The sequence below is a fragment of the Poecilia reticulata genome, linkage group LG7 (assembly GCF_000633615.1).
Source record: "Poecilia reticulata strain Guanapo linkage group LG7, Guppy_female_1.0+MT, whole genome shotgun sequence".
Classification (NCBI taxonomy): domain Eukaryota; kingdom Metazoa; phylum Chordata; class Actinopteri; order Cyprinodontiformes; family Poeciliidae; genus Poecilia; species Poecilia reticulata.
The window spans coordinates 16,324,620-16,346,861 of record NC_024337.1 but is presented as its reverse complement, the minus strand read 5'-3'; the positions used below and the strand labels follow the sequence as shown (position 1 = coordinate 16,346,861).

General features: G+C 37.2%; 2 protein-coding genes across 5 annotated transcripts; one reads left to right on the top strand and one right to left on the bottom strand.

Annotated features, from left to right (window-relative positions):
- The first annotated feature begins 764 nt into the window (after positions 1-764).
- pou6f1 (POU class 6 homeobox 1) lies at positions 765-20,859 on the top strand. Of its 4 annotated transcripts, XM_008414469.1 has the most exons (12): positions 766-859; positions 8,898-9,012; positions 9,623-9,715; positions 12,559-12,751; positions 13,609-13,745; positions 14,974-15,199; positions 16,223-16,482; positions 16,570-16,698; positions 17,772-18,005; positions 18,402-18,489; positions 18,575-18,743; positions 20,426-20,859. In XM_008414469.1, the coding sequence occupies exons 3-12, from the start codon at positions 9,662-9,664 to the stop codon at positions 20,766-20,768; spliced, it is 1,833 nt and encodes a 610-aa protein (XP_008412691.1). In that variant the 5' UTR covers positions 766-859; positions 8,898-9,012; positions 9,623-9,661; the 3' UTR covers positions 20,769-20,859. The 4 variants fall into 4 exon arrangements, with proteins under 4 accessions (XP_008412692.1, XP_008412691.1, XP_017161365.1 ...); XM_008414470.2 differs by lacking the exon at positions 8,898-9,012 and having other exon boundaries at positions 765-859; XM_017305876.1 differs by lacking the exon at positions 766-859 and having other exon boundaries at positions 8,698-9,012.
- On the bottom strand, positions 1,487-7,476 carry dazap2 (DAZ associated protein 2). The gene is made up of 4 exons (XM_008414468.2): positions 7,321-7,476; positions 4,695-4,813; positions 4,361-4,609; positions 1,487-4,284 (listed from the first exon to the last, which is right to left on the bottom strand). Exons 1-4 carry the CDS (start codon positions 7,331-7,333, stop codon positions 4,156-4,158), a joined length of 510 nt encoding a protein of 169 aa, XP_008412690.1. The 5' UTR covers positions 7,334-7,476; the 3' UTR covers positions 1,487-4,155.
- Positions 20,860-22,242: the final 1,383 nt, after the last annotated feature.

Sequence of the window (22,242 nt, the reverse complement as noted above, 5' to 3'; positions counted from 1 at the left end):
GTTGACTTTTTTTTTTTTTATTAAAACACTTTTCTTTTATTGGTTGGATGAAATATGCTAATTTTTTGAGACAGGGATTTTGGGTTTTCATGAGCTGTATGCCAAAATCAACAGTATTAAAACAATAAAAAACCTGAAATATTTCAGTTGTCGCGCAATGAATCTAAAAGATATGACAGTTTAATTTTTATCATTACATTATGGAAAATAATKAACTTTATCACAAYATGCAAATTTTTTGAGAAGGACCTGYATAATTTTCCAAGGTACTGATTCTCTCCATGCTTTTTAAATATAGAAACGTTTCACATTTCAGTTCCGCAAAAGCTTCACCGCTGGCCACAAGTAGGAAGTGAGCACAAAGATTACAAGTCAGTTAATTTGTAAAAGTCAATACTAAAGAAGTAAAGATTTTGCTGTAGATCATGAGTAACTGGGTATGATTTATACGTCAAAAATAGATTGACTTTGTTCGTGTAAGTGCAATGCTAAAGGTGAAATGCTATTAAAGCTAAAGCCGCGAAATATTTGAAGCTCTTACAAGGGCGATATTAGTAAATATTGTAATATGAGTAGTAATATTTCTCCTTTATTTGTGACGTTAAGCAACGTGGGAAGTATCGCCTGAGCGAAACATCTGCTATCGCGAGACTCCGTCCAACTGGCTACATTAGCATGTAAAATGTTAGCCCATACCGTTCCGTAGCTTTCTCCCGTTTACTTTGATTCTTTCAAAGTAAACGGGAATTTGTACCGGGCCAATCGGCGAACAGTAGAAGTTGTGAACGATGACGTCGCTGTTTTCGAATTGTAGGTTGCCCTAGCAACGGCAATAGCCAAAGTGAACGGAGCCGCCCCGGTAAGTGTGTGTTGGCCACAAATATTGAATTAACATCAACAGCCATCTTATTCAGCTTGGCACTTATGTCTTCGCAGTTTTACAATTTTAGAAAGCTTTTTTAGTATCAAAATGGCGCATTAGATTAATTACAATCTAGCAATTAGGTAAAATTTAAAATGTCAGTGTCTATGCTATTTGCTTTTGCGAATATCTTGACGTCAAGTGAGAGCGAGTGAGAAATRCCGCCACCTGCAGATGGGAAAATTCGCAATATGTTATGCTTTACGTGAAGCAATGCAGGAAACTGTTAATTTTGCGTGAATCTTTGCAATCATAGAATTGCAAAAAACTAGAGGGACTGATTTATGTAATTTGGAGTMGATTCTAGAGGGCCACATAAAAAGCTACCGAGGGTCAAATTTGGGCCTCGAGTTTGACACATGGGTTCTAAAGATTTATACTGGGAAGCTAGTTTGTTAAACTAATAAGTMAAATCGACTAGTTTATGTAATTTTCAGCATAAATTTTGTGTTAAAATAACTGCAATGCTTTACAAAGATTTTTTTTTTTGGGAAATGGGAAGCATGTTTATTAAACTAATCGCCTGTGGAAAAAAAACCAAAAAAATAAAATAAATCTCAGATGTCAACATAAGAAACTTTTTACTATTCTACCAAGGGACTACACAAATGCATACAAGAACAAACTTACCACATTTCAAATTTCCAAAATAACCTTTATTCTAAACTTACATTTTAAATTTTAAGTTTAGTATAAAAAAGTTAAGTGCACCTAAGTTCTTTTTTTTTTCCAAAGTATTTCATCCTTGACATGTCTCAGCAAACCGTAGTGACACTCATCTCCTTTAGTAATCTTAAAAGATAGAATGTGTACCAAAGTACGTCACATCACTTTAGTACATACATCTATTTTACAAAATGTTGTAAAGAGAATCCCTGAACTATAAATGTCCATAATCCTTCAACAAAGAATGTCCCGTTTGCTGGCTGTGGTTGGCATAGCATCTACTAGTCAGCTGTGAGTTTACAGTACTTCATAATGCTGGAATGAAGCCACTTAAGCTGCTTTACAGTCGGAGCAGAGATGGAAAAGAAAGAAGAAAACTTCTGTTTGAGTTACAGCTGTTAGTTTTGATAGCTGTGGCCCTTTTGTTTGAAAAAAAAAAAGAAGGCTGAAATGACAGCAGGAGTTGGGTGTTTTAAAAACCTTCATATATCGGAAGAAGAAAACAGATTTCCAGAAAGTTGGTTTGGGATTTAGTTAATATTTGTATCACTAAACAGCCAACGTTTTGGCTTTCGTTTCTGTTAGCCACAGCTATTAAAACTTTATGCTGCGCGTCGGATACCCAGTGACACTCATTCACACCACAATGATAAATGCTTATAGATATTAGTTTGTGGTATCCATACAGACAACATGTCTAGCTTCAAACACTTTATTTAGTTTTTGATTGACTCCAAAGATGCATGAAAGCATTTTTTATTTTATTTTTTTAAATGACTTAAACATGCTGACAGTCATGTAGCCTCGTTGCAAGATCTTTGCATACACTTTCAGGCTTTTGTAACAACATGGCACATCTTTACATTAATTTTTTTTTTTAATGGAATAAAAATGGACTCAAAACTGTTGAAAAATGTCACAGCTTTTTTTTCCTTTTCATTTAAAAAGTCATGAAAACAGAATGTAAAAAGAGATTAGCCTCTTTTTTTCCTGCAACTCCTCAGTTTTGCTTAGCAGTGCATTTCAGATAAAAGGTACATTAGCAAAAGGTGCAAAGTATGCAGCAACTCAAAGATGCAGGTGACCCACACAAGGTGACAGGAAAAAAAAAATCCACAATAGATTGCAGTCATGGGAAACTGAAGGCTTGAGGAGCCGACAGCGTCACAACGTCTTGTTCAAGGATATGTTTGCTTTTTCAAACGGTGACGATTAAAATTTGACGCCACAACTTATTATAAATGCGTTGCCGGTTAGATCTTTGGCACAACCAGCTCATTGGTTATACTGTCGAATGTTTTTCATTAGCCTAACTACTCGTGTAAATCAGTCAAAATATATTGAACCCAAGAAAACAAAACTGAAAAATTTAATGCATTTTTGTGAAATGGTTACAATCTTCTAAGAAGAATGATTTTTTTTTTCATACAAGTTTAAGGATGCGTAAAAAAAAAAAAAAAAAAAAAAAGCATAGCTCTGTAGATCTGAATAATAAATGCGCAGTGATAAACTCTGGGTATCCGACTGTGGAATAGAAACGGGTTACATAAAAAGCTAAAAATGTTACACCAACCACCCCTTTCTGTTCATCTTACTATTTGGATTTACTTTAAATTTCTTTCCTTTAAGTTTACTGAAGTTAATTTGCTTCGATTCAGGGTTATCCCCAGTGCTCTTTGGCACTCGACTATGTTCATCTACAAGTTGCCCAACAAGGTACAGTAAACCACTTGAGATATTGCATTAACTCTTTTCTTAAACACATATTTGTTTCGCTTTAAATTAAATTTATTTATTTTACAACTGATTGAAATGGAACAATCTCCCAGAAAGTTCATTGTGCAACAAATTTATTGTGGTGTTTTTTTGTTTGTTTTTTTTGATACTGTGCAAAAGACAAGACAGGTCTAACTAAATGCATCCAGGATGCTGCTTCTTTTTTTTTTTAATATATAGCAGAGATGGTAACATCCCCTGATCATCATACTGGTATTTACACAAAACTATTACACTCCTATTAATTGAACTACACTAGATTTTCAAAAACGACAAGTGGAGATTTCTTTTAGTTTGCGCTTTGCGACTTTGTAACTTTGCTTCTTTGCGTTTTACTTTCACCATAAAGCAGCTAAACTATATAATGTAGGTCTGTTATTTGAACATTTTATCTAAGTAGTTGTACAGGAATACATGAATATCTCAGTGTTATTTGTGACCATTTGATCAAAGGAGAATAGCTCTCCTGAGCAGACACACACGCCTGAAATGAAGTCCAATCTGGAGCGACCGAAGACTTACGATCCAGCAAAGAATTATGGAGACTTAAAATTTAAAATCTGTAGCTTTTTTTTCCCTCTCAGGCGGTGAGAATTATCATTTGATCTGTAGGTCAGAAGTGGAGTACTGTACCTTTAACAAGGGCTCTAAAATATTACATTCCGTTAGGTGATATCAGTATTGTGGCATGGCCAAGCAGCCTGAAGAGGAAGGCGTATGGAATAAAGAAGGAACTGGGGAATCATCTGGGATGGGGTTTTATGCATGAACCAGGAGGGGAGTAGCTGCTGTTACCAGATGGTATACCCTCCACTGGATCCACCCAGGAAGAAGTTATTCTTGCGCTGCGTCATGACAACATTGGCGCCCTGCATGGCGGCCAGCTGAGCCGCATTAGGGGGGTGTCCAGGCGGTGGGGGCTGAAGGGAAAGCAGGGAAAACAGACTCAGTTGACAGTTTTCGCCTAAAGCAACGCATTTTGACGTAAACACTCACGGGGATGGAGACGCTGCTGCCGGCTGTGAAGCGAGCGCCGGCGTCGAAGCCGCCGTCCACCATCACGGTTGATCCAGGGGGGTAAACGGCTCCCATGGGGTAGTAAGCCATGGGGACATTCTGGCCCACCGGACCCACTTGCATGTGTGGCTGCATGGGCATGTACACCTGATGGCCAGCGTAGGGAGAGGACATCTGCGGCACCTGACCAGGCACCTGAGGTGGAAGCACATATCTGGGCTGGTATATCTGCACACAGAGAGACGGAAAGCAAAATTAAACCTTCAGAAATGATAAGCTGTCAYAGTGTCCAACTTCCAGATTGCTAAATTACCTCAGAATATGCAGGTGGTGTGTCTGTGTAGGGAGGTGCCTGAGGAGACATTTGCATAGCAGGAGGGTATACAGGTGCAGTACTCTGCTGAGGGTACACAGACTGCTGTGGATATGAACCTGCAAAACAACACATTCGATTTTAAACTAAACACTGAAACCCCAGGGGCTGATGGGGAATCCCCAGGTTCAGAAAGGGACTAAAGGACGATGATGAAGCCAAAAAATGTGTGTGAAGTCAGGACTAAATGAATGGAAACTAGGGATGCAACTAACGGTTACTCTAACTATTAATCGGATAAAAAAATGTGCACATTTTTCATTTTACCACTGGAGGATTTTTTTTTTTAGAAAAACATAAAAACATGAAAATTGTATTGCCTAAATGCAACACAGTATTCTTTTAGTGAGCTCTTGACCATTTGTAGCAAAGGATGCATCTGAGATAAAAAACCCCACATCTAACAATAACATGTGAAACGTTCAGCCCTCTCTGCTGACTATCAGTACAGCGTATGGCTGATCTGTTGATTATTGTTTGGACTAACTGATTAATAACTGGAGAGTAAATTATTATTTTTTTTTTTTACAGAACAAGAATCTGGTGAAGCCCAAATTTTGCCACTTGATAAAGATTTTTTTTAATCTTAAATGCAAAATGTATATATGTTTTTGTACAGTTTTGTCTTAATAGTTGCTCTGAGTGCGTTCATTCAGGAAATGTGCTATTTTTAGTCTGTATACAAATATTTGATTACTAAATTAGTTCACCTTTATCTCAATAATTGATTAATCAATTCAACTCTAATAGAATTAGAGCTGAAATAACAGTGCTGTGCTCCAGTTAAATATTTCTGGTCAGAAACTGGTCATGGTGTGGAAACTAAACACCATCACTCCAAATAAAGTAACTTTGTTTTAAAACTAAGCAGCCAACCACATGCTGGCTACCCGAACGTACAATCAGACCAATTAGCTACTTACTGTTACCTTATAAATAGCATAATAATAATAATAATAATAATAATAATAATAATAATAATAATAATAATAATAATAGTAATATTCTGCCAATAACCACTTAAAAATTATTGAATAATGTTGCAAAATATAACTAAGAATCAATGTTATTTTACTTCAGCAGGAGTGAACAATTTTTGCAAGTAATTCATGACATATCGGCTTTAACATCAGAATCAGGCGATATTAGTCATTCTTTAACATATCGGTAATCTGATCATTAAAACTGGGTCGATATTAACAACCAATGTTTATTTCCATCTTCTTGCCTGTTCGGCCAAATTTGTATCCCTAATATTTGCTTCAGTCTATCAAATTAAATATTTACGGTCATATGCAATTTTGTGTAAACGCTGATTTTAAATTTGTATAAAAGGTTAATATATAAAGAGAATCTCTGCGTAGGTGGCTCTCTTGAATTTGTTCTCATTGTATCAATGTGGATTTCCTATTACTTATTATATTTTATTTTACATTGAATTATCTTTGAATGTATGCATTTTAAAATTAACCCTGTGTAAGGAGAATTTATATTACCTATGGGACAAACAAAGCTTGTACATCGATCAAATATTAAAACACAAAGCAAATGCTGTAAGAAAATTAAGGCATTTAGGTTTTTATTTAGCTGTTTTATGCAGGTAAATGGGAATGAAAAGTACATTTTACAAGATGAGTATGGGCAGTTTGGTTATTTGCAATCCAACAACTATACTTTAATAGAAACGATGAATAACAGATGATAATATATATAAGCTGATGTCACAAAAAAAACCTTGTGTATTGGAAGAATCTGAAAAATATTAAACTGAAACTAAATAGAGAATAAGATGTAACCTAAGTTGCCATATATATCATGTTTTACAATTGTATAGCTAACAAGTCAGAATTATAAAAAAAAAATCCAAAAGATCTCCAGACAAGCTGAATTTACTTTATTCTAATACAATCACAGAGAAACGTGACGTAGTTAAAAAAATAAATAAATGAACAGTATAAGGTAAAACTGTTTATTAAAATGTTGCTCCTTTTCTTTGTTGCTGATTTTTATTGAATACGGCCAGTCGGTTACAACATAATGGTTAAATTATTGTGAAAGCAAAACTAGCATCAGCCCTTTGTTTGGGGATGTAAGCGTGTTTAGCCTCTTCTWCAATCGAAAATGATCAGCTAAACAGKAAAACAATATGAATAGATGCAGCAAACAGCCCAAACTAAAACGCTCCTTCACTCTGACTGCAGCAGAAAAGGACTTCCATGTTAACGCAACAGCGAACCAAAACAGTCCAGTTATGGCAGCTTTGCCGTTTTAAATGGTTGTAGCTCGCAAAAAACACACACGCTAAAAAAAACATAAAACAAAATGCGACCTGATCTGAATCAGTACAATATATGTAACGAGAAAGTAAAAAATGTATTCATTAGAGTATTTCAGACGCCTTTATGTTCAGTAAGTGAGCTTCCCAGAAGGCGTCAGTTTATTGTTATGTACGTAGCTAAACGTGAAGTCCGCTTTAGATAACGACAGCCCGTTCGGCTCTAGTTCTAACAGCAGCGTCGACTGACGGGCAGCTAGCTGACAAACTGAACCCGCTGCGGAGAAATACCTTTGTTATTCATTGTTGTGGATTGATTCGGAGGCTGAGGAACATCAGCTTGTACGGAGCTCTGCGTATCTTGTCTCGGCCTTGTTACAGGTTTCGGATTGACACTTCCTTGTTTCTTCTTGTTGTTGTGGAAGTGGTTACGTCACCCGTTCTTTATCTGCGGCTGCACGCACGCACGGCTCGCTCGCACGCCCGCGCCCCCTCTGGTGGAAAAGGGGAAATTGCTCAAATGCTAAGTGAAAAACAAAAATGCAAAAAGCGAACTTTAAAGCTAAAAATGACGGAGAAAAATAAGTACATAAAAAAGACAAAAATTTGAAATTCAAATGGAATATTTTTTTTAAAATTATTTATTACCTAGAAATGATTAAATCACAGATTTTAAAAACAGGCTGACCTCTCTCTGGTCAGCCTGTTCTTTGCAGTATTCTTTGCAGTTCTTTGATCACTGCAAAGAATAAATTATTATACATAAATAAAATATCCTGACCTGCAAAGGGAAGAACACCTTTAATAATTGTATTTTTTTTAATGTAATAACTTATTTTATGGTCAATACAAATAAGAAAGTTTTAAAGAAATTAGTAATTTCATTTAAACTGCAATAGCGAAGTTATTCCCAAGCTGGATATTTTACAAATATGTTTTTTTTTCATAACTTATAAAGCCATATGAATAGCAAATAAGAATTTTTAAATGTTCACATTTTAAAAATGTTCATACTGATATAAAAATTGAGTCTCAACCTTTACAATTAAGTGATACAGGTGAAATTTAGCTTAATTTGGCTCATTATGTTCAATGAAAATGACAAAGACAACATTTTTTAAATTTAAATTAAAAGAAGATAAATGTTCATATGATTGTACTGGTTTTTCCCAATCAAATTATTTCAAAATAACAGATTATCAGAGGTTTAAAAACATTTTTTTTTTTACAATAATGTTTGATTAATTTTTTTTTAGAAACCAATGTCAATGTGTTTATTGCTTTTGTTAATTACTGATTAACATTGGATTATTTTCCAATTATTACAGATTATAAAAATAACTGAAAAAATAAAAGAAATGTGCTGTTTTACTGTTCACTTCAAAATTTGGTGAAAAAAATATAAATTTGTGTTTTGTGGTTTTTATTTGCTGTAAGCCATAATCATCCAAATTAAACTATTTAAACGATTTGAAACTGGTCACCATAAAATCTACTAAGGTGCAACTGTATATCTGAATCCCCTCTAAATGTTTATTTCAGCGTGTGACAAAACACTGCTAGACTTTCTCAATGCGGTGTACGTCCCCTTTAAGAGAACCATGGCACCGCTCAAGTCGAGGCAGACATTTTTCAATGCAAGATTTTTTTTTTCTTGCATAAATTATGTTCATGACGTAGTGCAAAAGGACAATTTTGGGGCAATTTTGTCCGACTTTACAGCTCTGGGGGGATTCCGGGAGACACCTGGAGGATTCCTGATGGTGTGAACTGTTGCAGAAAGGGCACCGTCATTAAATATTAAGGCAGAGGAGATCCTAACATTGCAGCCCTCCTTATCAATGCAAATACCTCTCTTTTGTGTGCAGTCACAGCGCCTGTCTGGGAGCTGAGATGAATTTCTAATTATGTGTGACTGAAACAAACTGTGTCAGGGAGCGTTTTAAGAGCGGCGGATTACGGGAAATAAGCTGCATTTCCGCGGTAAGTTGCATATAAAAATCGCACTGTGTCCAAGCTCGCTGCTGGCGCGGAGCAGCGAAATGGCGAGAGGAAATGAGTTTTGGTTAATATGCAATGCTCGTAATTAGCATAATTTATATATTTATGATAAAGAGAGGGAAATGCATAAAATTCGGTCTCTCGGCTCGGCTTGACAGGATTTCCGTCGGCTGTGAATGGTGCTGGTCCTCCAAAAAGTGGCTTTTATTGACCAGGATGGGGGTGGGGTGCCCATCAACAGCCGCTGAAGTTTTGACAGATCCTCATCTCTCGGGGGGCTTTGCTGCAACAAACGCACCATCTGAAGCCTGTTTTGGAATCTGTTCAGAATTTGCAACCACTTCGTGGATATCTTAACCATGTTTGATCATGTTTATTTGCAGCTTTTATGCAACACAATATGGCCTGTTAATACTTACAGGCCCCTTTAAATAGTCTGCGTCTGCAGTGACTAAAATGGTCAGGAATAACAGGGAATATTAGCATGCTGGTTTATTTTAAAGGCAGCAATTGAGTTTAAAGTACAAATGCAATAAAACAAAGAATCTCCTTTTTTATGTGATATTTGCATAATCAGTATCTGTTTATCTAGAATGCCTGCAAGACATTGTCTAAGTTGGTGCAGCAAGCCATGAACTCCCAGGATCTTCCTGCCCAAGATGCCCCGCTCACTGTCAATGAGCAGGTAAAAGATCACCTGTTATTCATAACAATATAATATTTCACCTTTAACCTTTTCCACATTTTGTCACAGCACAGCATCAGACGTTAGTGTGTTTTATTTGGATATTATGTGATTTACTAACTCAAGGTAACTCATCATTGTGAAACTGGAGATAAATTAAGCTTAGTTTTCCACGTTGTTACAATTAAACGTCTGGAAAGTCTCACATGCATTTGACTCAAACCTCTTTAGAACCACTTTTAGTTCTTTTGAATTATAAAGCTACTGCTGTTGCAGATCTAGAATTAAAGTTTTTTTTTTCATTCTTCTTTGCAAAATAGCTCAAGCTTTGACTAGGTGGAGAGCATTTACAAACATCAAATTAAAAATGTTGCCACAGGCCAATTGGACTGATGTCTGGACTTTGACTAGACCATGCACTTATACTGTCATTTAAACTTGGACTACACAATTTTGTCATCACATTATCAATGTTTGCAGTATTGTGATAAAAAAAAACAACCCTTCTTGTTCGTATTATTCAGTTGGATATGATTATATATTTGGCCGGTTGGATGAATAAGAGCCCTTGAGGCGCATGATTCATTGTGGAGTTATAGTCTGTTGAAGGTGGTGTGCAGTGTTTCACTCCAAAATGTTGCTTTGCATAGCTAGAGTGTTTATATTTAGCGTTGTCTGACCACCTTTGACATATTTTCTGTATAAACAAATTACAGCAATTAATTGAACATAAAATTTTAGTTGGTTATATCAGAGTGCAGAGCAGAATACAAACACATGTATCACTTAAAATTTTAAGTTGTGGTATAAAATGATAATATTTCTTACTCTTCCTGATTATGTTCTCTGTTGTGTTGGTTTCAACTAGCATCCCAGTAAAATATCTCAAAGTTTGTGGTTGTAATGTGAAAAATTAAAAAAAGTTCTAGGAGAATAAATTCTTATTCATGGAATTGTGTAATTACAGTAAGCCGGATCGTCACCACATTTGCTCTTTTTATCCCCTCAGGCGATAACTTTCCCCGTCATAATAAAAACATAACTGTCTGCCACACGGCTCTCCATTGAGATCACAACTCTCTTCTGTATTAATGCTTGATAATCTCTGCTACTCTTTGCTTCAAAGACTGTCAGTGCTTAAACTGCCATGCTTATTAATAATTTGCTGTGGATTTCCTCACCTGTAACGCTTTGTGTAGACATAGCCAGCAAGCCAAAACAAAGCTGAGCCTCTGCGTTGCTTGTTGGCTGATGTCCTCTCCATCATTTCGGTGCACTTATACACCTTTTTTTTTAAGTTAGTTTTGGTTTTGTTTGTTTTTTGGGGGGGGTCATCTTGTCCTAACATGTGCTCGGCTTCTCTGTCCTCCTTAGCCATTCACTGTCTGACAGCAGAAGTTTTTTTCAGCCATTTAAATCCTGCACTTTGAAATTCCCCCTGCCAGGGACAACAGGTACGCATCGCCATCTCTCTCTCTCTCTCTTTCTCCTTCTCCTGCGTTTGTCTCCTCTGCATCCTGTCTTCCAGCCGCCTTGCTGCCTCTTTCATTGCTTGGTCTTTCATTATTTCACTTTGTGAATCATCAACTATAGGTCAGCGTTGGGTTGAGAACATGCTGGTAGACGGGGAGAATTATTGACGTTAGCACAAAAAGTATTCATATCTCTAGAACTGGGCCAGACAATAGAAAGGGCTTACTGGCCTGGCCACCAAAGATTTTTCTGTCTTTATGTTTTTTAATGCTTTGTATAAAATTCAAAAGCTGGTATCAGGTGAGTTATATTAATAGTTGTACAGATTTCTTTGGAAAAAACATGGAGAAATTGGCCAGGGTACAAATTAAACCTCTCATGCATCATTTTCTACCTGCAGATATATAGAACTATGTATTAATGTGAGAGTTAATTGCGTTGCATTAGTGAAACTATTTCTATATAGTTGATAAGGCACCAAAATTGGCCTTAGCATCCTTGTAAATTTGGCCCTGTTCTTGAACATTTTAGCATGTTACAGCCACAATTATCAATGCATTTTGTTGCTTTTTCAATAAAGATAAAATGAGAAAATGCTGCATGTTTTAGTATTCAAACAATCAGACAAATTCAACTTCTCTGTGAAAATGTTAGAAGTTTGTTGTAGAGCAATGGCGTCCAAATGTTTTTGCTAAACTGGTTCAATTAATTTCATTAAATTAAAAATGCAAAAGTTACTTTATTGTCATTTTTGTTATTCTAATTAATTCTTTGTTTCACTTGTTGAAAAATAAACAATTATTATTTTTTTAAGTCTGTATATCATTAAAGATCCAATCATAAAAAGTGCTTCAATCTGTTGCCTTACTGAAAGCAACACACAGTTTCCGATTTTTTTGGGTCAACAATTGTTCCTACTATGTTGACAACATTTTATCATGTTTTTCTTGTGGTCAGGGGCCAAACAAAATAATTTCAAGGCCCTCAACTGGTATCTACTATATGCAGCACAATCCTGAGAGGCTGCAAAAGACTCGTCCTTTTATCAGGACAAACCTAAATATGCGACCAGAACTGCATTGGAGCGGTTCTGATTAAAGCAATCACATATGCTAGAATGGCCTAATCAAAGTTCAGATCTAAATCTAATTGAGAATCTTTGGCAAGAGTGGAAAATTAATGTTCACCATCCGTTCTGACTGTGCGTGTCTAAAAATGTTCAAGAGGTTTAAATATTTTTACAAGAACCCAAGGAGGATTTCTTTGTTTTTTAAATAATTTAATTTAGTTTTAAAATGAATTTCTAAATTCTCATCCTGTTGGCCAGTTATTTGCTAGATCTCTAATCACCTCATAATTTGCCCCTGCAGGTTATTGTCATGTCCGGTCAGGAGACAATTCGTGTACTAGAAGTCGAGGTTGATGCGTCTCTGCCGTCTTCGGTACCCGATGGGAAGAATGAGGGCAAAACTGCTGAGGAGGAAATGGCTCAGTGTTCAGAGAAAGCTGAAGCTGCCAGCACCCAGAACAGCCCCACAGCGCCCCACAGCACTGGGGAAGCAGGTAAATCATTATTTTTAATCAGTTCCAGAATTGTCTTCTGGTGTTATGAAGTTTTAATCTTTGGACCTAAAGAGGAACGATCCAGAAAGCTTCAGTTATTACAGCTGGAAACTGGCAATAAGGTCTGAAATCTGGGCCTGGTGATGGATTCAGACCTGAACCTTCAGAGCCACATAGACAATTATAGACAAAGACAATTATAAAGTCAGCCTTCTATCATCTGAATAACTTGTCCATGATTAAAGGACTAATGTCTCAACAAGATTTTGGGAAACACATCCATGTATTTGTCTATAGTCGCTGCAACGGTATCTTTCCAGGTTTGCCTAAAAAAATCAACCATATCCAGAACGCTGCTGCTGGCGTTCTGACTAAAACCAGGACGATAGAGCACATCACCCCAGCTCTGAAGTCCCTACACTGAGAGAATAGACTTTAAAATACTGCTAGTTTATAAATCACTGAACGGTTTATCACCAAAACACACACCAGACATGGAGAAGCAGCATTCAACTTCTAAGCACCACAAATCTGGAACAGACTTCCAGAAAACTGCAAAACATCCAAAACACTGAGTTCCTGTCAATCAAAACTAAAAGCCCACCTTTACAGAGTTTCCTTTGAATCATAATAAATGGAGCATTGACCAACATTTTAATATGTATTGATGATTTTAATGATGGGACTCCCCTGTTTTTAGTTTTTACAACCGTTAACTCTATGACGTGTTTATGATGTTTTATTTTTTTTTAATCTTTTCTCACTGTAAAGCATTTTGAACTGCCGTGTTGCTGAAATGTGTGATACAGATAAACTTGATTCATGATAATGACAAATCAAACATTTGTGTCCTGCAGCGGTCGGTGAGCAGCAGGGGGCGTCTCTTGATGGGTCGGCTGCAGCAGTTCAGATGGTGAATCCTGCAGCTCCGCTCAGCGTTTCCATAGCCCAACACCAGGCCGCCATGCCCATCACAATACAAGGTTGTCCACAGGTACAAACTGTGACATCAACTTTAGAGAAAACCTGGAGGAGCAATTAGAGGCAAGACTGCAAGCCAGGGATTGTCGTCCAACATCAGTGTCTGACCTCATTTAAAATTCCTTTACCACCTTGTATTAAGAGGACAATAATGGCCAAATTTCAGCGTTTGGGAAGTTCACTTGAGTATATTTAAATTAAAACTTTGTTCAGATATGATTGCAGATGTCATTTTGGAAAACCAAAAACAGATTTTCTATAGTTTATTTATTTATATTGATAACTTTTCAAGGTCTTTGCAGACAAATGTAGAGCGACTTAGGCAAATGTATGACAAGACAAAGGACGAAGTAAAATCATTAGTTATTCAAATAGAATAGAATGGAAATATTCTGTATTGTTACAAAATGGAAGAAAATCTGTTCAACAGCAAAACAGACTCACATAAAGACAGAATATATATATATGTATATATAAACAGAATAAAGAATATAAATACTGGTAAGGGTAAATTTTCAACATAAACACAGTGTAGTAATAAAAACTAGTTCACCACAGTCCTGATGAATGTGCATCTGAGCTGTTTAATTAAAAATGTACAAAATATGCATGTATTAGTGCATTAAAAAACAACAGACTCTTTATAATATGTACAAATAAAACTGTTAAAGCAACAAAAATGTGCAGAAATATTATTTGAAAAGAATAAAAATGTGCAAATCACTTTGAAAATACCAGCAGGGGTGTGAGCATTTTTCAGTTAATTGCTGGATGAATCAAAATGAGCTCAATAATTTCCATTCTAATTATCGAATACCTTTTGATACTTGCAGACACAAAATAATCTTTTTTATTTCCAGATCCATTCTGTGTGGTTTTTATGTCCATTTAATTTGTTGATTTTGGTTGTGGTGTTTCATTTTTGATATTTTAAACATCTTCCAGGTCCAGTGTAAAATATTATTTACAAAATTAGAGTCTATGCCATTATTATTATATTAATTTCAAAACAACAATGGAATTGTTTATTGCAGTAATTACTGGGACAAATTATCATCCAGCAAAATGTTTTAATTGTGACAGGCCTCGTTGAGATCAGTGATGGTGTTGAGATCATATTCTACATAAACAAAAGTTTCCCTTTCATAACTAAGCAAATAGATTTTTTCTGTTAGTTATTTTCCTGTACAGATGTAAAGGTCAGTGTAAGGAGTTTGCTCCTTTGTGCTCTACAACACCAGGTTCTGACCCAGGAAAGCCTGGCCACTTTGATGACTGGTATGATGGCTCAGACGGGTTCACTGGGTCAACCTCTGCTCATCCCCCTCAACATGGCCGGTTCCATCGCAGGCCAGGGCGGCTTGGCGGTTCTCACTCTGCCAACCACCAACGTAGCCACTCTCCCTGGCCTCGCAGCCGCAAACCACGCTGGGAACCTCCTCAAGCTGCCCTTTGCTGGCCTACAGGGTAAAACACAGTTTACCTGCTGCTCGACTCCCCCTCTGTCATCCAGAAATGTATCTATGTTAGATTCTTTTTAAAATTATTTTACTTCCCGCAAAATGCTAAATGTTGCCAAGTACTTTGGTCTACTTTTTAGTACAAAAATCATAGTACGCTTGAAATGTGACAAAATTAACTTACAAGTAACTTTTAAGCAACATATAGGAGATTGTTTTAGGTCAATAATTCCTTAATATTGATATCAGGTGAAATCAAGTGACAATCTGCCAGTGGAACTAGAACTGGGTTGCTAGGTGACGGGCTGGGGTTGGCTGTGGTTGCTAGGTAACGGCACAGTGCCCAACTGTCATTTATGATGTTAGTAAAATAATCTTCCAGCGGAACTGATACTTTTTCATCAATATTAAAAAATTATTTACTTAAAACAACTTCTATATCTTGTAAATAATTGATGAAAAAGTACCAGGTTTTCTAGTACTGTAAGTTATTTCACTTATTCAAATTTAAATAATACTAAAAAGAATCGTTATTGATCCCAAAGGGAAATTAAATGTTGTTGCAACTCATTTTAATTCCAATTCTTCAGATAGTTATTGTAGATAGTGATGGCTGTTGGCAGGAAGGATCTCTTATAGCAGTCTGTATTGCAGTGAATTTCAAGATGCCTCTGACTGAACACACTCTGTTTTCCCAAGGCAATCTCATGAAGAGGATGGTTACCATTGTCTATAATTTTCTTGATTTTATGAAGATACTTCTTTGCATCATATATTCTTCCCATGTAGTAAATTAAATAATCTGCCAGTGGAACAAGTTGTTTTGAACCAATATTAAGGAATTATTTACCTAAATTAAGTTTCTATATCTTGCTGAAAACTTACTTGTAAGTAAGTTTTGTTTTACGTCAAGTGTACCAAGATATTTGCACTAAAAAGCACCAGAACCATTTGCACAAAGCTACATAAACTCTTAAATATTAATAATCTCATGACCTAATAGCTCCATTTTGTCATTTTCTCATTTTAGCTGCAACAGTTCTGAACTCAATCCAGCCCCAGTTGCAGGCAAATACACAGGCAATGTTCCAGCCTCAAGCAGCACCTGTACAGCCAGTTCAGACGTCTGTGCAGCAGGTGCCTCCTCAGCAAACTCAAGTCACCAATGCACAGGTCACTAACGCCCAGGCGATGGCTGCCCAGGTGACCTCTGTGGCCAACACCATCTCCCAGCCCAACATTTCCGTGGCGGCACTTCAGACAGCAGGACTGTCCATCAACCCGGCCATTGTAGGGCTCATGCAGCTCATCATTTTTCACATTTTTGCCTGTTTGCCTCTCATCTTTAACTGTGTTTTTATATACATATGTTCTTAGATAAGTGCTGCTTCTTTGGGTGCACAGCCTCAGTTCCTCAGTTCTCTCACATCAGCCCCCATCATCAACAGCGCCATGCCCAGTATGGCTGGCATCACCAGCCAGATCATCACAAACGCCCAGGGCCAGGTAGGTTCCAGTCACAAGCAAGCTGTGATATGATGTGAGATTAAGGTGTTTCATTCTTAAAGATAATCTATCATGACCACCAAATAAGCCTGGAATGGACTTCACCCGACCTGTGGAGATGTGCTGTGGTATCACACTGCAAAAACACAAAATCTTACCAAATATTTTTGGTCTAGCTTAGAGTGCAAATATTTTGTCACACTTGAAATAAGACAAAGCTAACATATAAGTAACTTTTCAGCAAAAGATAGGAGCTTGTTTTAAATAATTAATACCTTAATATTGATTAAAAATTACTAGTTTCACTGGCAGATTATTTCACTGATAACAAGACCATTTCCCATGTTGTAAGTGGAATAATCTGGCAGTGGAACCAGGACTTTTCAATTACTGTTAATGCAATATTTACTTAAAACTAGTTACATCTCATTGAAAAGTTATTTGTAAGTAATTTTGTCTTAAGTGTGATAAGATATTTGTACTAGCAGCTATATCAAAAATACTTTGTAAAATTTTGTGTTTTAGCAGCCAGACCTTGGCACAAACCCTTACTAAGTACTTTTTGTCTAGTCTCTAATGCAGATATCTTAGTACACTTGAAATAAGACAAAACTAACTTAAAAGCAACTTTTCAGCAAGAAATTATAGCTTGTTTTAAGTAAATAATACCTTAATCCTGATTAAAAGCAAAAACAAACCATCGTCCTCAAACGTCTTCCTGTCATCTTCTTTGTCATTTTTGTCAGTAGTAACATCGGCTGTTGATCATGGTGTGATGTAAAAAACACTGTTCCCATTGCAGTTTTGCAAAATACATCTATTTCAATATGGCCGAAAAATCACCTCATTCTAGCACAAAAACTTTTTATCAGAAAAAAAAATTATTTTCAAAATTTCTCTTTCCATCAAGTAAATTTATTTTCATAATTTCAATTTGTCCAGTTTTGTAGTTAATGGAAATGCAGCTATTTAGAGAAAAGTTGTTTTTATTATTCAGTGTATGTAAACTTCTGATTTCAACCGTGCTTATATTGTTGTTTGAAATAATTTCCTTTGCTTTACACAATGTGCAGGTGATAGGAACCCTCCCGCTGCTGTTGAACCCGGCGTCTCTGGCTGCAGGGGCCACTGCTCCCTCTCTGCCCCTGCAGGGTCTGCAGGTCCAGACCATCGCCCCACAGCTGCTCCTCAACACCCAGGGCCAAATTATTGCAACTGTGGGAAACGGGCCTGCTGCCGTTGCAACTTCTGCTGCAGTTCTGCCCAAAACTACAGCTCCTCCTACAGTTAGCAAACCAAACGCTCAGGTAGAAGAACAAATCCTGTTTGAACTGAATGAAAAGCCCTGAAATAAACCAAATTAGTGACAAAGAAATCAAAGGAGCAGTATTATGTAAAATAGATTTTTTTTGAGCTGTACATCATGTTATCATATTATTATCTTACCAAAAACATATCTGGAGTGTTGCCTTGATTCAAGGATTTGAGAAATCCTTTAATCTCCATGGCAACCATTCATCTGTGTAAAACAGCCGGGTGGACGTAGCCCCACCTTCGAGGCGCAGCTCCTCCTTAAAGCTGCAGTTTCCAAGCTCACAGAGCAGTCTTTCATCCTCAAACAAGCAGCATCTATAAATTGTGACCGTTACCGTTTATTTTCAGTGAGAAGTGTCACTCAGTCACCTGTTGTCATTGCACTGCAGCCGTCTGTACTGAAGACCTCGACCGCGCTCACCTCAGCAGCTCCCATCGCCTGTGGGGACATGGCCAAAGTGGGGCAACTTGTCAGCAGTACGTACACCTGCTTCTCTACCCTCAGCACAGGAATGTCTAAACAGCAGCCAGATATTTTTAACCAGGCTCCTCACAATTTCAGAGCCTCAGCAGGCAGCCAGCAGCGAGGAAGGGATTAATTTGGAGGAAATCCGAGAGTTTGCCAAGAACTTCAAGATCCGTCGGCTGTCGCTGGGCCTCACGCAGACACAAGTAGGGCAGGCCCTCACTGCGACGGAGGGTCCGGCGTACAGCCAGTCTGCCATTTGCAGGTAAGTGACTCACCTGTTCTTTCTGCCGTCATTCCTTTGAAGCTTTCCTCTGTGTTTCCCCTTGTAAAAGTGCCAGTGATTCATCACGCTGACGCTGTGTGCAGTGCGTCAGACGGCTCCTCTTTACAGCCAAAATGTTGACTYACAGAGGGAAAGGAACGTTTTTGATTATCATATTCTGCTGAGGAACAAATGGAACGGTCCACTGAAACACAGGATGTGCTTTTACTGCTTTATTACTGAAAACATATCCTATTTGAATGATTCATTTACAGTTAAATTAGTTAGAGTATATTCCCCACAACTGGTTATACAAAAGTATTCACTTCTATTTTTTACATTTTGTGTCGTTTCAGCCACAAACATCAAAGTATTTCATTCAGATTTTATGCAACTGATTTTTTAAAGTGTTCTGTGTGTTGGCATTTAACCGCCTTTACTCTATTAATCCTAAATGAAATTAAAAGCTTAAAATGCTATTAAAAGCCACGTAATTGGTAAATAGAATTCACAAGAGACTTAAGCCGTTTTCGCACTGCAAGGAACGGAACAGAACGGAACGGGACGGTTCCAGCCCTGTTGTGTTTGCATATACACCGAGGGCGCCATCAAAGCTGTACCTGACGTCATTATTTTTTAAACTAAACAATGGTTTCGATGCAGCGGCCGAAGCCTTTTCCTCAGAGATGCGGCGGAAAACTTTCTCTTTCCTCGTTGACCGATCTAGTTCATTCTGTACTCGTTCATCAGCGAGTAAGCGGAGGAAAACATTTACCTCATCATTAGACCAGGTGATTGCACTATATTGAGACGAATCCATTGCTAATTAAAACTATTAATAAAAATATTGAAAAGAGCACTCTTTACAAAATAAAAAACAGTTTAGTGAGAGCCAGCTGTCAACGGAAAATCAACGTCTGACTCCATAACAACCAACGGCCAATCAGCTGCTGATTCTAAGCAGAACCGCTTGGTTGTGGATTCTATTTACGGTCAAAACCGTTCCGTTCCGTTCCGTTCCGTACCATTCCGTACCGTTCCTTGCAGTGCGAAAATGCCTTTATTATGCTTCCTTGAACTGGTTAGGATAGGTCAAAGAGCTAAACAAAAAATCGTTATTACATCTTTTGCAAAAAATTATCCCCCACCCCCAAACTCAATATTTACCCTGAAAATGGCTGCAATTATGCAACTAAATATCTTTAAAAAGCATTAGTAGAGCCTCCTGCCCAACCAACAAGAATGCAGTAAGTGGTTTCTGGATGGTAAGTCAAGAAAAAAAGCACTTGTCTTTTCTAGCAGCCATTGTACAGCGCATAGAGTGATAAAACCAAATGTCCTGCTAGGTGACAGCGGAGCTCCCATGAGGTTGCTAGGTAACAGGTGGGGCTTCGCTGAGGTTGCTAGGTAACGGGGCAGTGCCTGCTGATTTGTTACTTTCGGAAGGTTTTTGGAACGGCTCATTTTCTAGACACCAAAAAACATTATCTTATTGTATATACCTTATTCTTTAAGCTCTTGACTGTTTTTTAGAAGCAGTAGTGACCCAAATAGACGTACAATGTGTAAAATTAGAATTTTGAATAAGTTTCTTTTAAAACTAATTTTTTAAAGGTCCATTTTAGGTTTTGCCGTCATTTCTATTGTTGATTGAAAAAGTTTTTTCCTCCTTTTTGCCTCAGGTTTGAAAAGCTCGACATCACCCCCAAGAGCGCTCAGAAGCTGAAACCGGTTTTAGAGAAGTGGCTGGCTGAGGCCGAGCACTGGAACCAGAAAGGCCAGCAGAACCTCATGGAGTTTGTCGGCGGCGAACCGTCCAAAAAGCGCAAACGGCGCACCAGTTTCACGCCGCAGGCGATCGAGGTCCTTAACTCCTACTTTGAGAAGAACGCTCTGCCCACAGGCCAGGAGATTACGGAGATCGCAAGAGAACTGAATTATGACAGAGAGGTGGTCCGGGTCTGGTTCTGCAACAGACGACAGACACTGAAGAACACGAGCAAGATCAACGTCTTCCAGGTTTAGGAACAACCTCATTCTCATCCTCATTAGGGTGGGTAGAAAGTTGAGGTTTTTTGGGGGGGGGTTTCTAAATAAAAATCAAGAAAATTGTAAAGTTGTGTATGAAAAATGAGTTGGAGCTGTGTTCTCAGGTTATGTATGTGAACACAGTTTGGTGCATACTCAGTTACACTGCATGGTTCGTTTGTGTTACAGTTTTACACTGCAAAAACACAAAACCTCACCAAGTAGTTTTAGTCTAGTTTCTGGTGCAAATATACCAGTACACTTAATAAGAAAAAAAATTACTTACAAATAACTTTTCAGCTAAAAATATGAGGTTTTATTTGTTCCATTGGCAGATAATTTCACTTATAGCAAAACATCTATTGGGACAAAGAAAAGGAGTTACTGACTTAAAACAAGCTCATATTTCTTGCAGAAGTCTTATTTCTAGTTTATTTAGACACTCACACTTGAAACTGGACCAAAAATACTTTTGAGTCAAGATTTTGTGTTTTTGCAGTGTAACATGCCATATTTAAGAAACTTGATCTACCTTTTTTTAATAAGTGGTTTTATAAGCTAACTCTTCTCATATATTTTAAGTGTTTGTACAGTATCGGTTTTGTATGTTATTCTGTAATTGGCATATTTGAAAAATATGCAGAATAATAGGACAGTTTTAGCGGGTCGTTTAGCTGGAGGTTCGTCAGACTCTGAAAAGGCAATAACCTTATTTTCAGTTTTAAGTGTTTACAGAACACCAGTTACTTTAATTCTGCCCAGCGCTTTGGGACAATCGCCTCTTTGATGGATAATCAGAAACATGAGATCGTTCTTTTTCATTTGGTCAAACCGCGTGAACTTAGTCACAATCTCAGCTTTGATTACATCGGACGCTGCAGACACACCAGGTCTGTTGTAAACTAAAACTGTGGGTGTCTCTTTTTCATGTGTCATGGCTGAATGTGTGACTTTGGCAACTATGACGCATGAATACACCAATCTGTCTGTTGGACATTATTTTTAAGTGCTTGTTTTCTTCAAAGGGTACATTCCCTCATTATCTAATATCTTTAAGTTAAAACTTAGTTAGGAATATATTTATTGGCACTTCTGGTAAAGATGTATTAAAAATCCCTAAAATAAATTAACCTTTCATTGCAGTAGGTTAAATTCACACTGAAAATTTATTCAGTGGAGAAAAACAACCCACAAATATTGGTTCATCTGATGTAATAACTCGGTTTATATGCAGATTTCTGATTAAATTAATCTTTTATTTTAAACAGTTTCTTTTAAGGTTATTTTATCCATATTTATTCTTTGGCTCACTTAAAGTATTTGCGGTGAAAAGTTAATTCTGTGTATCTTTTATGTTGAAACATTTTTATGTTTGTAAGGATAAATGAAGATTTTTCTCTGCTGTACTTCTCATACAAATGGTTGTCATGGAAACCTGGTGACTTGCATTTGCAGGTCTTTAAACGTGAGC

Coding starts and splice junctions, on each gene's coding strand:
- dazap2 (XM_008414468.2), bottom strand. Junction 4,610..4,694: donor CACCACCTGCATATTCTGAG/GTAATTTAGCAA, acceptor CTCTGTGTGCAG/ATATACCAGCCCAGATATGT. Junction 4,285..4,360: donor GCAGCAGCGTCTCCATCCCC/GTGAGTGTTTAC, acceptor CTTTCCCTTCAG/CCCCCACCGCCTGGACACCC.
- pou6f1 (XM_008414470.2), top strand. CDS start 9,662: ATGAACTCCCAGGATCTTCCTGCCCAAGATGCCCCGCTCACTGTCAAT. Junction 16,699..17,771: donor TCACAAACGCCCAGGGCCAG/GTAGGTTCCAGT, acceptor CACAATGTGCAG/GTGATAGGAACCCTCCCGCT. Junction 18,006..18,401: donor TTAGCAAACCAAACGCTCAG/GTAGAAGAACAA, acceptor ATTGCACTGCAG/CCGTCTGTACTGAAGACCTC.